The sequence below is a fragment of the Delphinus delphis genome, chromosome 13 (genome assembly GCF_949987515.2).
Source record: "Delphinus delphis chromosome 13, mDelDel1.2, whole genome shotgun sequence".
NCBI classification, from domain to species: Eukaryota; Metazoa; Chordata; class Mammalia; order Artiodactyla; family Delphinidae; genus Delphinus; species Delphinus delphis.
In genome coordinates, this window is record NC_082695.1 from 22,111,982 (window position 1) to 22,126,438 (window position 14,457).

The 14,457-nt window shown below is 57.1% G+C and overlaps 1 protein-coding gene and 1 non-coding gene across 4 annotated transcripts in view; one reads left to right on the forward strand and one right to left on the reverse strand.

Annotated features, from left to right (window-relative positions):
• Window positions 1–14,457, forward strand: part of EMID1 (EMI domain containing 1) — a 41,123-nt gene that overhangs the window by 3,958 nt on the left and 22,708 nt on the right. For all 3 annotated transcript variants that reach the window (XM_060028289.1, XM_060028288.1, XM_060028287.1), the window contains exons 2-5: window positions 3,834–3,947; window positions 4,414–4,517; window positions 12,532–12,615; window positions 13,647–13,708. In XM_060028289.1, coding sequence (XP_059884272.1) covers window positions 3,834–3,947; window positions 4,414–4,517; window positions 12,532–12,615; window positions 13,647–13,708 — 364 coding nt within the window. The remainder of the gene's footprint in view (window positions 1–3,833; window positions 3,948–4,413; window positions 4,518–12,531; window positions 12,616–13,646; window positions 13,709–14,457) is intronic.
• On the reverse strand, window positions 1,458–1,564 carry LOC132436690 (U6 spliceosomal RNA). The gene has a single exon (XR_009521843.1). It is a non-coding gene; the product is annotated as a U6 spliceosomal RNA (small nuclear RNA).

The following is a 14,457-nucleotide window of genomic DNA, read 5'->3' on the forward strand; positions in this document are numbered from 1 at the left end:
GTGCAGGACCCAGCGGTCAGGGCGACGGGCAGCGTGGTGGGCTGTGGACTTCAGGCCAGCAGCGCCCCTGGAAAGTGGGTGGGTGGTGGAGCCAGGCTATGATCCTGCGGAGGAGCTCGGGCTTATCCTGGCAGCAGTGGGGCTGGGTCTTCAAGGCCAGGGAGGGGCAGCGCGTAATTATTGGTGACCCCCCAGGTGGAGGGCACGAGGGGCTGACCTTGAACCCCACCTGGCCAGAGTGTCCCCTCCTGTCTAAAATGTCTGCTAGCCGGCCATCAGCTCTGTGTCTCCTAAGCAGGGGATTCAAGCAAACTCCAGCTGGTGGGAAATAAGCAGGGAACCAGGCAGCAACTCACATGGGGGAGATTTTAAGTAAGAAAGAAGAAAAAAACTGTTTTCTCTGGCTCCTCCGTGGTCAAAAGAATTGCTAGGGCAATTGTGGGCAGTCACAGGCCCGCCTCCCCCAGTCCAGTCCAGGGGCTGGGCATGGGGTGTGTGTGCACACTTGTGTGTGAGGGTGCACGGCTCTGTATCTGCAGGTTTTGGCCCGAGTGCAAGTTGGACAGTCATTTCTGTGGTTATGTGTCCTGCTAGATTGACCTTGGTCTGATTGCGTGCTGTAGTGTGTGTGTGCATGCACACACTTATGTAGATCTGTGTGTGCACATGGACACGTGTGTCTGGAAGTTGTATATGTGAGCGTGTCTGTGTACTTTCATGTCTGCATGTGTGTGTGCATATTGATGTGTATGCATGTGTGTGAGTCTGTACACTGGCATGGAGTCTTCAGTCCGTGCCAGGGCCCTCCTCCTGTGTCCCATGCTCTGGCCATCCTCTGCCCAGGTTGCTCCCTCCCTCCCTCCTTCCTCCACTCACAGAGCCCCTGGGCTAGCCTGGGGGACATCACACAGGCTCAGGGAGCCCCTGAGTCCCCCTGAACTTGTACCCCACGTTTTATGCATTTTTGGGGGGAGGAGCGACAACTCACATCAGTCTCCAAAGGGGCTTATGTCCCCCCATACAAGATCCCAGTGGGTTTTAAACCACAGCTCTGGGGACCCAGAGGCTCTCACGGGTGGGGGACCTTTTTTTTTTTAACATCTTTATTGGAGTATAATTGCTTTACAGTGGTGTGTTAGTTTCTGCTTTATAACAAAGTGAATCAGCTATATATATACATATATCCCCATATCTCCTCCATCTTGCGTGTCTCCCTCCCACCCTCCCTATCCCACCCCTCTAGGTGGTCACAAAGCACGGAGCTGATCTCCCTGTGCTATGCGGCTGCTTCCCACTAGCCATCTATTTTACATTTGGTAGTGTTTATATGGCCATGCCACTCTCTCACTTCGTCCCAGCTTACCTTTCCCACTCCCCGTGTCCTCAAGTCCATTCTCTACGTCTGCGTCTTTATTCCTGTCCTGCCCCTAGGTTCTTCAGAACCATTTTTTTGTTTTTTAAATATGGAATGCTTCACGAATTTGCGTGTCATCCTTGCGCAGGGGCCATGTTAATCTTCTCTGTATCGTTCCAATTTTAGTATATGTGCTGCCGAAGCGAGCACTGGGGGGCCTTTTTGAAATGAATCTTTTTAAACTTATAAAATCCCCACTTGCTCATTAGGAGAAACATTTCCAGCCTGTGGTTAAGAGCACAAGCCCTGGGGTTAGAAGAAGCTGAGTTCCAACCGTGACTGTGTCACTCATCGTGGGTGCCCGGGGTACATCCCAGACCCCAGAGCCTCAGTCTTCCCATCTGTAAAGTGGCACTTATAATTAGGTGTGTGGAAGGCCCTGGGCACAGCTCCTGGCATGGTAAACGGAGGCTGCTGTGAGCACAGGGGACTGAGTGGATGGAACTCATCTAGGCATGTGATTTTTCCTCACTTAATACACACATAGGGAATTCCCTGGCGTCCAGCGGTTAGGACTCCGTGCTTTCACTGCCAAGGGCCGGAGTTCAATCCCTGGTTGGGGAACTAAGGTCCCAAAAGCCGTATAGCGTGGCCAAATAAAATTTTAAAAAAAATACACACATAGCTTTATATGTACATACATTTACAGTCTTTTGGCTTTCTCTGCTTTTCATGTATTAATAGAAATGTCATTCTCTTGGTCCACACATACTTTTTCCCCCTTAAGCAGGCACATGGAGACCTCGGACTCTGTCACAGCACCTGGTTCTCTGTGTCTAGGGGTCCCACTTAGGCTGTTCCAGTTTTGCGCCATTCCTGACAGTGCTGTAACAAGCGCCTGGCACCTCTGCTGTGGGTTCCCTGGCCGAGGGCTCTTTTGAGCTCCTGCCCCATCACTGGGCTGATCAGAGCCACCCTTCTCTGGCTTTCCTACCTCCGTGCAGTCGGCCAGGGTGTTTCCTCCTCCTGGACTGATTTCAGCGTGACACAGAATGGTGAAGGGACTTCTGCAGAGTCCCATAGTGAGTTTGTCAACTGGTCCCCGCCAAAGACTTTCTCCTTCAGGTGGGCTGGGTGGGGGTGGGGCCGCAGCTGCAGGGCTGGGTTTCCGAGGTGGCAGGCACCTCCGTGATGGCTGGAACATTCCAGGTGCTCACCGGCCCTCAGCTCTGCATGGGGTCACGGGCCTGCGTTCTTTTGCTGGTGCTGGGAAAGGAGTGACCGTTTCAGGTGACCCTTCTCAGCTTGAGCCCCCACCCCACCAGACTTTCCTTTGTGGCCTGGAGCCCAGGGTCAGCAGGTTCCCAGGCTGAGGCCTTCACAGAGCCACAGACCGTGGCTCAGGAGGTGGGGAGGAGACGGGAGCTGACGGGGCCTCTGGGATGGAGGTGGGGGCCAGGCTGAGCCATCCACATTCCTGGGTTCAAATCCAGATCCGCCATGCACCAGCTCTTTAACATGAACAATTGTCTTCCCCTCCCTGAGCCTCAGTTTACCCCTCTGTTAAATGGGGGGGGGCGTTTCCTGGTTCTCTGTGGGAAGATGATGTAAATACCTTTAGCGTACAGTAGGTGCTCAGTATGTGCAGTGCAAGGTGATTATTTGTTGGCATTTGAAGAAGTCAGTCCTCCATGCTTGGGATATTGATTGTGCATCCCAGCTGTCACACAGAGGGGACCTGAGGATAAGTGAGACAGAGCTTCTTTCTCACATGCCTCAGGGAGGGAGAGGGCAGATGTGAATCACCAGCTTAATTCAGCATGACAGGGATACAGAGAGCTTAGGATCCCAGGCAGGGAACCATCGCTTCTACTCAGATGGGGGTGGAGGTGGAAGAGGACAAGGGAAGAGGTGACAGCACAGCGGGGCTTTGAAGGTAGGAGGTGTCAGGAAGAGAAATGAGGGAAGGGTGCTGCAGGCATCAGGTCCAGCATGAGCAAAGGCCTGGAGGTGAGGGATCCACAGCAGGAGTGGGAGCAGGAGACTTGGAGGGCTGAGGGTAGGGCTAGGCAAGGGACACCACCGCCAGGTTTCCATTGTCTGACCCTCCCTCTGGGGAGAGAGTGAGGGGAAAGACACTCACTCACTGCCCTTGTCCAGGTGGGAGGTGGGAGGCAGTGGTGGCCTGGAGGGGTCAGGGTTGGAAAGGAGATGCTGAGGAAGAAGAGCCCCAGTCAAGATGCCCTGCTCCCGTCTGGGCCCCTGCAGCTCATTCCCCAAGACCTCTGAGAGCACCCAGCACAGCTGTCCCCTCCAGGGTTCTGGAATTCACTGCTCAGCCACTTCAGCTCAGAGACTCCCACCAGGGCCCAAAGAACTTGGAGAGCTTAGGGGTCTCCCTGCCTGGAGACTCGGGGCTCCCAGAGAGAACATGGGCTGCGCGTGGCACCTGAGCTTCCTCTCTGCTGGTCTGTTTCAGGAACTGGTGCTCATACGTGGTGACCCGCACCATCTCGTGCCACGTGCAGAATGGCACCTACCTGCAGCGCGTGCTGCAGAATTGCCCCTGGCCCATGAGCTGCCCTGGGAACAGGTGAGTGAGACCGTGTGGAGTAGGAGCTGCTGGCGTTCCCACGGTGGGCACGGCCTGGTGGAAGAGCTGGGGCTGAGGCTGGGACCCTGTGCAGGAGATGCCTGGGACCCCAAGGGTGGGCGGACAAAGGGACCATTGTCCATTCCCAGCGCCTCCCCTTGGCTCTTGGGCCTTCCTGGGGGAGGGATTCCAGCATTCACCTGCACGCCTTCGCTCAGTGAGCGTTCACCGCTGGGGACAGTCTAGCCCAGCTCGCAGGGGCTTCCTGTCCAGTTGGTTTCTAGATCCCCCCGGCTGGGGGCTGGGGAGGGAATGGAAGGGCTGAGGCCCAGAATGCATGAGGAAAGAGGCTCCAGAGGGACCTGGAGGTGGCAGAGGACCCTGGAGGCTCTGGGCTTGTCCCCATGGATGGTGGGAGGGGTGGCGGAAGGCCCATCTGAACCGGGCCACCTGGGCGCTCTTTCAGCTACAGAACCGTGGTGAGACCCGCATACAAGGTGATGTACAAGACAGTGACAGCCCGCGAGTGGAGGTGCTGCCCTGGGCGCTCGGGGTCGAGCTGCGAGGAAGGTAGGACTGCCCCAGGCGCAGCCCAGGTGCCTCCCCTCAGGTGTGTGGGAGGGAGCTGTAAACCGTAGCTGAGTCGGTAGGTGCTCAAGGGCGCAGCACCACACTTACCAGGGCTGCTGCACAGAGCTGCTGGCCAGACGCAGCTGGGCCACAGTGGGTGTCTGCTCTCCCACGGGTGTTGACCACCTGCCTCTTGGGACACTGTCAGGACCCCTGGAGGAATTTCATACATGCTGGGTAGCTCACGTCTTAGGTCACACATCCCAAGCCTTTCCTCCAAACTTGGGGACATTTCCATGGGAGGTGGTAATGGTGCAGGGAAGCAAAGCACCACTTAGTGCAGTGGGTCCACAAGGTCCGGATGGCTACACCCAGTCTGCAGGTGAGGAGAACAAGGCTGTGTGATGGGCACACAAGGGCGTGTGATGGGCACACAGCTCCTAAGTGACAGGATTCAAACCCAGGTCTGCCTGGCTTCCCCCAGGCCCTCAGGGATGGGAGGACTCAGCTGGGCACCCTGTGTGCGGAGTGTGTCCCAGGCAGAGGCCCCCCTCTCTCCCCCCACCTCCTCTGCGTGCAGCTTGGTGGTTTGGGGCCAAGCACTCAGCAGGGGCGCAGAGGAGGCAGCCTGCCCCTCCCCTGGCCACACAGCTACTGGCAGTGCCGTCTCCTCGAGGGTGCCTACCTCTGCTGAGGGGTCCAGGCTGCATCCACCCTCACTGCCTGGCTGAACCCAGTGTGCTCCGAAGAATGACCAGAAAGAGGATGGACTGGCCTAGAGCCAGCCTGAGAACCAGGCCCGTAGGCCCCTCAATAGAAAGAGGCATTCGGGGCCCCCAAGTAGCACATTAATGTGACTATCGGTCAAAAGATGCATTCTGATTCCAGAAACACCGATGTGTGAAACACAGCCTCCGAATCAAGGGAAGGTGAGGCTTATAGCGCCATTCATAGGTGTTTCTTGAGAGATTTACACACTTCACCTCCCTGGGACCCCACAGCAGCCCCAGTTCACAGATGGGGCAACGCAGGCCCAGAAAGGTGAAGTCACACAGGGTGGGGGCAGACTCCCCATGGAGTGGGGCAGGGAGGGAGCCTGGTGGTTTCCATATGGGGTGGGAGAGCCCCCAGCACAGCGGGGGAGGAGCAGGGCGGCCAGAGGGAGCAGGGAGCTGCTCGAGGTCCAGCAGGGGTCCGGTACAGAGAGGCAGCCCTTTTTACGGATGGAGAAACTGAGGCTCAGAGAGGTGAGGGGGTTGACCTGCGGTCACGCAGTATGTGAGAGCTGGGACTGGGACCACCCTGACCAAGCATCCATGTGTCAGTGCCTCCAGGCCTTGGGGCTGGATGGCAGGGAAGGAGACTGGCTGAGACTCTCACCAAGGCAGATGTGGGAGGCTGGGAGGGGCAGACAGGGAGGGAAGGGAGGGGGCCAGGAACAGCGCCCTCCCCTGCATGCTGGGAGGAAGAGGGGCAGGCAGAAGGGCCCCAGGGGCAGGAGGGGAGACAGCCAGGAGGGACTGTTGCCAAGGAGGCCACAGAGGAGCTGGTGGTAAGGAGGGGGCGAGTCCCCAGGGTACGGGGGCCCCCTGGGTGCAGAGCACCTGCCCATACATAGGCCACTCTGTCCTTGGCTCCCCTCCCAAGGGCAAACCTTCCCAGGTCTATGGGGCCGTCGTGGAGCAGGTGGCGGCAGCGCCCATGCCCTTGAGTGCAGCCGCTGTAGGCTGTGCATCCACGACCAAGCCAAGGGCTGTGGCTGTGCCGCGGGGGTGAGGTGGGGGTGCGAGACGAGGACTGGGGCCGGGCCAGCCCTGACGTCTCCCTCGGCAGGGCCTTGGGGTTCCAGCCTGGGGACAGCTCTGCCGCACACCAGCTGTGTGGCCTTGGGCCGGGTACTCCCCGTGCACCGTGCGAGTAGCTGTGCAGGGGTATCGGGCCGGGGGGCGGGGAGGCTGCAGTTCAGGCGGCACTTGTCTCGTGCCCTCTCAGAGGGAGGGGCACCTTCTCTAAAGGGCACCAGGCTGCCTTGTGCTCTTGCAACACCTGGGGCTCTCCTGCCCTGGGCCTCAGCGTGCTCACCTGTGAAATGGGCAGGATCATACAGTCGGCCTCCCAGGGATGTTGCAAGGGTGAAATGAAGCAGGTGGCGCCACAGCCCATGGAGGGCAGCACGTGGCGTGATGCCCAGTGGGACAGGAAAGGAAGGGCCTCTCCACACCCATGAGGTTGGAGCCGAGTAAAGGGATGCCAAGGCCTGGATATTCTAGAAAACTGCTTTGCTGGGGCCCTGGGAATGGGGACGGGGAAGCATGAGGACATTGCTGACCCACGCCGGGCCCTGCCCTTCCTATGACAGCCAACTTCAGGCTGGGCTCCCCCAGCTGTTTTCCCTGCTGGTGCCTGCCCTCGCAGTCTGTCTGGTGTTGTGACGTGACCTGAGGTCAAAGAGCTCCATCACTAGGGGCAACAGGGCCCAGAGTGAGCTGAAGAGGGAAAGGAAACACCTATCATTCCAGAATCCAGCCTTGGATCAGCTGTGCTCTGCTGTGTGACCTGGGGCAAGTCACTTCACCTCTCTGAACCCCGTCTCTATCTGAAAGTCACCTCAGATGGAGAAGTGCCTGCCTCACACCTTATTATGAGGACCAGAGACCTGCCTCCAACATAGCTACTGAATAAATGTCTTCCTTTCCCCTTTGGCCCCCTGTGCTGGGGAGTCTGCCCTGCCTCCCAGCTCTGAGACCCCATTTCTCAGTCAGCTGCTCAGCAAACAGGCCTCTACTCTCTGGACTGGATGTTTGTGAGGCGAGCAGACTTCATGACTTTTAGTTCTGGTTTTCCCATCTGTACAGTGGGAGTGTTCACTCCGTGATAATGAGTGAGGATGGTTTCTCTGATGTTCTTGACAACCGTGAGGAAGGGACTAGAATGGGTCCCTTTTTACAAATGGAGAAACTGAGGCTCAGAGAGGTGAGGGGGTTGGCCTGGGGTCACTCAGTATGTGAGAGCCGGGACTGGGACCAGCCTGACCAAGCGTCCATCTGCCAGTGCCTCCAGGCCTTGGGGCTGGATGGCAGGGAGGAGACTGGCCCAGGCTCTCACCTGGCTGCCTGCTACCACCAGAAACAATGGGCAAGGAATGGCCAAGGCCAGAATGCATCATGTGGGCTGGTCCTGATCCCCTGAGTGGCCTGGGCTGTTGGGCTCTGCTGAGGGTAGGGCTGTAGTGATCACCCTGCCTCTAGGGGCTCCCCGCAGACCGATCTCTCACCCAACAACCCCATTGTCCAGATGATGAACGTGAGGCTCAGAGAGGGTATAGGTCTCACACAAGGTCACACAGCAAGTAAACATCATGGCTGGGATTCTCTCAAGGCCTCTGACCTGAGGTCTACGATGTCGCCCTGCCTCAGACCCTCCTGCAGTCATAATGATGTAGACTTTATGACTGCCACTGACATAAAGGGGGAGGAAAGCTGCCACTGTCCTCTGTGCTGGGCACCATGATTTGTACTCACCTGCATCGTGCCACCATGTCATGGTGCAGAAGGTCCAACTGTGGAAACTGAGGCTGGGAGAGAGGAGTGCCTTGCTCTGGGTTACAGCTGGATTCAAAGCCCTTCAGTCTGACCAGAGCCGAGGTCTTTCCTCTGCAGCAGCGCTGGCCAAGGACTTCGTGGGGCACGTGTTCAGACAGCTGGGACTGACGGAAGCCAGCCTCAGCCCCAGCTCCTCCCAGATAGAAAGATAGAGGAGAGGGGACTCCCTCACCTTCCCCTCCCCATGGGCTCCCCCAGAGCCGGGCTGCCTCCACTTACCCCCTCACTGTCCCCATCTGTCCCTCACACCTGTCCCTTCCCCATCCGTGGACCCCCACAGCCCTTGTCTTCTGTGGTGGGGAACAGCAAGGGAAGAAGTTTGCCCAGGGTCACATAGTAAAAAAGCTTAAAAGCAGACGGAGATTCCAGCCCAGCACTTCCTGGGCCCCTCGGCCTCTCCACCGTCCAGGGCTTGGCCCTTCCCAAACATGGCTCTTGTGCTCTAACCAAATGCCAGGTGCAGTGCCAAGCCTGTGCCTTACTCTGCGGATTCAGAATCCTGCAGGTTAAATGCTGTTGGAATTTGCCCATATCTGCCACCCGTCTACTCCACTCCTGTCTGGGAGGCTTAGTGGCCCCCACCTCCGACTCCCACCAGTGTATTCTCCACCCCCAGCTGGGAGGCTCCCCCTCTGCCCTCCCAGCTGCCCCAGCGAGGTGCCCCAGCTTTGCCCTCCCTCCGTTTTGCCCGGGGCCCACTATGGCCTTCTCTCCCACCCCAGAGCCTGGGCAGTGGCTGTCCTCTCTGCCTGTAACCTTCTTGGCGCTCCCGCCTGGCTCCGAGGATCCCCACCCTTTCATCATTAATCCTGTCTCTCTGGTTCCTGGAACGGGTCTGGCGTTAAGTGGGTGCATGGGAAATGAGTGGGAACCTCATTTTACCCGCAGAGGGACCAGGACAGACACAGACCAGGGCTTCCCAGAGGGCTGCTGGAAAGTTCTTGGAGCTCCCAGCCCCAGCCCTGACCCCAAACCCTGACTCAGGCCAACAGTAGCAAATATTTACATTTGCAAAGTAAATTCCAGGGAAGGGAGCTGGGCAGGGGCAGGGGAGGCTGCGCTCATGTGGTCTGTGGTCACTGGACCCAGCAGACCTGGGGGGAGGGCTATGAAGGAATAAGCCCCTCAGAGAGAAAGTCAGGACTGGAGCCCAGGGACACCGCCAACGTCTCACACCCCTGTTCCCAGCTGAGGGTGGGATTTAAACACCATGCTCTGCTCCCCTCTTCTCCTGCCCTGGTCCTGCTGTGTGGACGGGCAGCCTCTTCTCTCTGGGCCTCAGTGTTCTCATGAGGATCTGTTGAGAAGGAACATGAGACACTGGGCAGAGGGAAGGGCGGCTGCTTAGGGGGCACAGGACTAGAAACTGCAGATGGCACTGGCCTTGTGGAGGTCAAGATGGAGTGATGAGAGCTTGTTGGTGGGGGGCTTTGGTGGGTTCCCTGGTCTGTGCAGGAAGGCTTTCTGGAGGAGGTGACATGGGGGCAGTGGCTGTGGGGATGAGGAGGCAGTGCGCTCGTGTGTGTTTGTGTGTGTGTGTGTGTGTGTGTGTGTGTGTGTGTGTGTGTGTGTGTGTGTGTGTGTGTGTGTGTGTGTGTGTGTGTGTGTGTCGGGCTGGCTGGGACCTCCCAGATGGTGGGAAGTGGCCCACAGTCAGGGTCCCAGGGTGGAGCCAGGGTTTGTGGTCCTGGGACTAGCGGGGACCTCCTTGGAGGGTGAGGTTGGGGCTGGGGAGGGGCCCTTCAGGGTGGACCACCAGGCTGGGGTGAGGGGGGCTCTCAGCCCACTGGGGCCCGCTCCAGGGGCCCTGGCTCAACACCAGTGGGAGGGATGTGACATTTTTATCCTACAGGAGACCTCCCCCAGCCCTAGACTTTTTACGTACTGGAATTTTGTGTGGTATAGGGCCATTTACAACCTGGTTCATCCCTTAAAGTATTTCTGTCTGTTTCTTAGAATTTAGGGAGAGCTTGGGGGCCCATTTTTTGTGAATCTTGAATCCAGAACCAATATTTTCTGGTCTTTTTGACAGTTTTTGTTATTTAAACTTTCTTTTTTTTTTTTTTAATTTTAACTCACAATTTCTTTGAGTCAGTTATGTCTGCACTGCTGGTCAGACCGTGCTTTCATTAGTTTTTCTAGTTCTCTCTGGCTCCCAGTGAAATGTCCCAAAGCAAGTGGGTTGAAAAAGAATTTCCAACCATATGTTCACAGATTAAAAACTTGGGGACCCCCTGGCGTGACATTAGAACCCTTATGTTCATTTTCAAGACAGTCATGTCTGCCGTCCACATTATTTTGCCTTTTATTTTGTTTGCTTGCTTTAAATTCATTTTCAGCCAGTGATTCATGCATTCCTCAACAAGAGGTTTAGTGAAGCCCTGAGGCCCTACTGCGCGCCGGGCACTTTCCCCAGCCACTCGCAAGACGGACAAGGTCCCTGCCTGGTGGAGTTCACGTTCCAGCCAAGGAGGGCGGAAGATCAGACCGGGGAACTGGCAAGCAGATAACATGTTAGAGGGTGGAAAGTGCCATGGAAAAAATGGAAGACGATAGCAGGGTGGTGCGGAGGATGGGCAGGGCGGACGCTTTGCCCAACTTCATCCCAGAGAAAACCCAAACTTCCATGGGGTTGGAGGGACGGCCTCTTCTTTTGGTTGACTTCCTGGAAGCAGTCATCCAGTGGCCTTTTACATCTTCACCTGGGAGCAAAGGAGATGCGGAGGGCTTACCGAGGTCGTTCTTCTAAGGAACCAGCATTCTTGACGGGCGCCGGGCCTCCCTGCCTCTGCCAAGGGGAACCTGGGGGACTTGCAGTGCCAGGTGGCCCAGGAGAGAGGAGGACGGGCCCTGGAGTTAGACTAACTGGGTTCCAGTCCAGGCTCCAGCCTTCAGCTGGGTGACCAGTCTCTTTACCTCTCTGCCTTGTTTCCCCCCAAAGGGAAATACTCATATTCACTCATCCATTTATCTGAGCACGGGGTGGGGGGGCAGAGGAGTGATAATACCAAGCTACTCTGTGCCCGTTTCCCCATCTGTAAAGCAGAGGGGTTACTAGCACCCACTCACAGGGCTTCGTGAGGACAGTGAGTTAAGACTGTTTATGAGAAGTGCTTAGAATGTGCCGGGCCCAGCATAAGTGCCACACAAGCATTGGCTGTTATTGTTATTACCTACCTTGTAGGATCGAGCTGGGCTTAGCACCGGGCGTGGCTCATGGTGGCATTATCACCCCCCCACTGCTGTTGTTCTGCCCACAGAGCCCCTAACCCCTGCCCCAGTCTAGGGCTGCCAACCCCCTTCCTCTATCCCAGGTGAGATTTACCCCCTGTGAGAGGGCAAGTCGCAGGCCCCCAGGGAGGGCATGCTGGGGATGCGGGCCCAGCCTGAGCGAAGGCCCCGTGGTGGGACCTGGAGAGGGTCTGGCAGCCACCCTGCTGGGGGTTGGCCAGAGGGACCCGTCTGGTTTGAATTCCCGGCGCCTCTCACTCCCTGCACCAACCCACAGCCTGGCTCTGAGCTGCCAGGCCCGTGCCTTATTTGGGTCTTGTCTCCCCCCAGGCAACACTTTGCGGCCTTAAAAAGCAGGCCCGGGCGGGGGGGTGGGTGGGGCAGTTGCCACTGGTGGCTTCAGAGCCCCTCCAGCTGCACCCCCCCCCCCGCCCCGCCCCTGGCTTGGCCAGCCCAACCCTCCAGCTATGGAGAGAACCTGGTCCCCAAAGCCAGACCAGCCAGGATGGCCTGCTCCTCATAGGGGTGGCTGCAGGGGTGGCCTCCTGGAACAGGCCCCCCGTGCCCTCCCAGGCAGCCAGCCTCCCTCTGGTTTTCATTTAAAACCAGAGCTGGATCCACTTCAGTGTCTTTTTACCAAGTGGGGCAGGGAGAGGGTGGATGGTGACGTTGCTGTGTTTATTGAGCACCTACTGCATACCAGGCCCTGTGTGTGCTCATTAAGCCCTTTGCATGCATGTCCATCCTCAGGCCTCACGCCAGCCCGGGAGGTGTAGAGACCTTATGATCCCATTTTACAGATGGGAAAATCAGCAGGTCCAGGGAGGACAAGTCACATAGGTCAGCAATTAGCAGGGCTGGGACCTGACCTTGCATCTGTTGACTCTAAGCTGTTAACCCATGCAGCTTGCTGGGGTTGTTGGAGAAGCCCCCAGCCTCACCCATGGCCCCCACGCATTGCCAGCCCCCCTCCCCAGCCCCATCAGGTTGATAGCCTTGTCCCAGCTCAGCCCAGTTCATGCTGTGTGACCCAGGCAAACTGCCCCACCTCTCTGGGCCTCTCTCCCTTTGCACTAAGGGGAGTAGGGATCCCTCTGTGACTGCAGTGGCAGGTGGGGGGCGGGAGGGGGACAGAACAAAATGTCACAGCCAGCAGGGCTCTGACCCTCACTGTCCCTCAGTTGTAGGCTCCTCTGGCTTCGTGGAGCCCAGGTGGTCGGGCAACACCATGTGGCGGATGGCACTTCGGCCCACAGCCCTGTCAGGTGGGTCCTGGGGCAGCTGCTTGGGGTCCCCCTGGGCTAGGGGAGGCTGGAGGGGCTGGTGGTGACTGTCCTAAAAACCAGCTGGGCCCAGCAGTGGAGGGTCAGGGATAGCACCCTGCGCTTGTCCACTGCAGGCTGGAAAGAAAACTGGAAGGTGGAGGAAAGGCCCCCAAGGGGAGTCTGACCTGGGCCCAGGCACCTGAGACCCAGGACCCCCAGAGTCTTGCAGACATGGGTCCAAGCCCCCACTTTCCTTTTTTTATTGAAACGACACTTTTCTGAGTGTCTGTAGGATGCGGGGCACTGTGCCAGGAGCTTTCCGTAATCAACTTGTGTAAACCTCACCCCAGGAAGGCATCATTGTTGCCACTTTAAAGAGGAGGCTGAGGGTCAGAGAGGGGACGTGCCCTGCCGGGGGCCCCGCAGCCAGGAAGGGGCAGCGCTGGGCCTCGACCCAGGGTTTTTGCCTGTTACACACTCACTCCACCCTTGCTCTGAGCTCAGCCTTCCCAGGTGTGAACGGGGTGACACTTGTCCTAACACGCAGGATCATGGTGAGGACCGGAGAGGCGAGCTTGTATCATGCTCGGTGGCTGCCCGGCACTGTTATGAATAACGTTGGGGTATCAGTGAGGAGGCCAGGGAGCTGGACAGTGGTTCTGGAAGAAGGGTCAGAGCGTGGCACCTAAGGCCATCCCAGTCTGGACTGTAATGTGTCGGTCCCCAAAGCTTCAAGCCGAGGCCAGCCCCGCCCATGTGGGATGCAGTCGTTTTGGATGAGGAGTCAGATCCCTGGTCCTGCTCTGAGAGAAACAGTCCCCTTGGAGGCTCTGGAGCCAAAGGACACCCACAGGGCATGGCTCACCTTGGACAGGCTGTGACTCCTTCCTTAGGAGCTCCTTCCCTGTGATGGGCTATCTCATGGGTTAGGGTCATCAGGTATCTGTCCCCTCCCTCCATCCTGCCCCCAGGGGCTGAGGGGTTCCAAGGGGAACCTGGGAGCCCTGGCCCAGCCTGCTTCCTCCCTGCAGGTTGTCTCAACTGCAGCAAAGTGTCGGAGCTGACGGAGAGGCTGAAGGTTCTAGAAGCCAAGGTGGGTGAACAGCTTCCGGGCCAGGCAGGCACCACCCTCCCATTCAGCTTTCTCAGCTTCCCTTCCAGCGCCCACCCCGGGAAGCCTGCGCACAGTCAGGCAGCCTGGCCTGCTCTCCTTCCAGGAGATCCATGAGGTTCTCCTATCCCCATCCCACCCAGAGACTCCTAGACACCCCCCCAGAGTTCGTGGCTGGGTCCCCTCATTGCCCCGTCACCTTCATCCTTTATCCCACCCACCCATAATACCATCTTCCCAGTTCCAGAAAGCAAAAACATCTATTGCGTGTCTCAAATTATCTCAAGATAAAAAGTTTTTAACCATTAAAAAGTAAGACATTCTAAATTTAGAAACATGAAAAACTCAGCACCATGAAAAACCTACCAGAAAACCATTGGCCTCTGTCGCCTGTGCCCCCAGAGAGAGCGATTGCCAACATTTAAGCATCTTTTCTTCCAGATTTTCTAAACACACATAGATGCATTTACATTAATCTCCATATCCATTCCCTCCTCTGGGAATTTATCTTAGGAAGATTAGTTGCAAAGATGTTCATCCAAGTGTTAATTAAGAGGGAAATTTGAAAACCAAACAACAGAAGGGGTGGTTGTATAATGAGCAAGTGTGGCTCAGTGGAATACTGGACAGCCATTAACAACGCCTGCATTTTCCAACACGAAAAGATGCCCCTGATCTATCAAGTGGAAAAACCAAGCTTCTAAACAGCATGGGTTAAAACCCCCGTTATG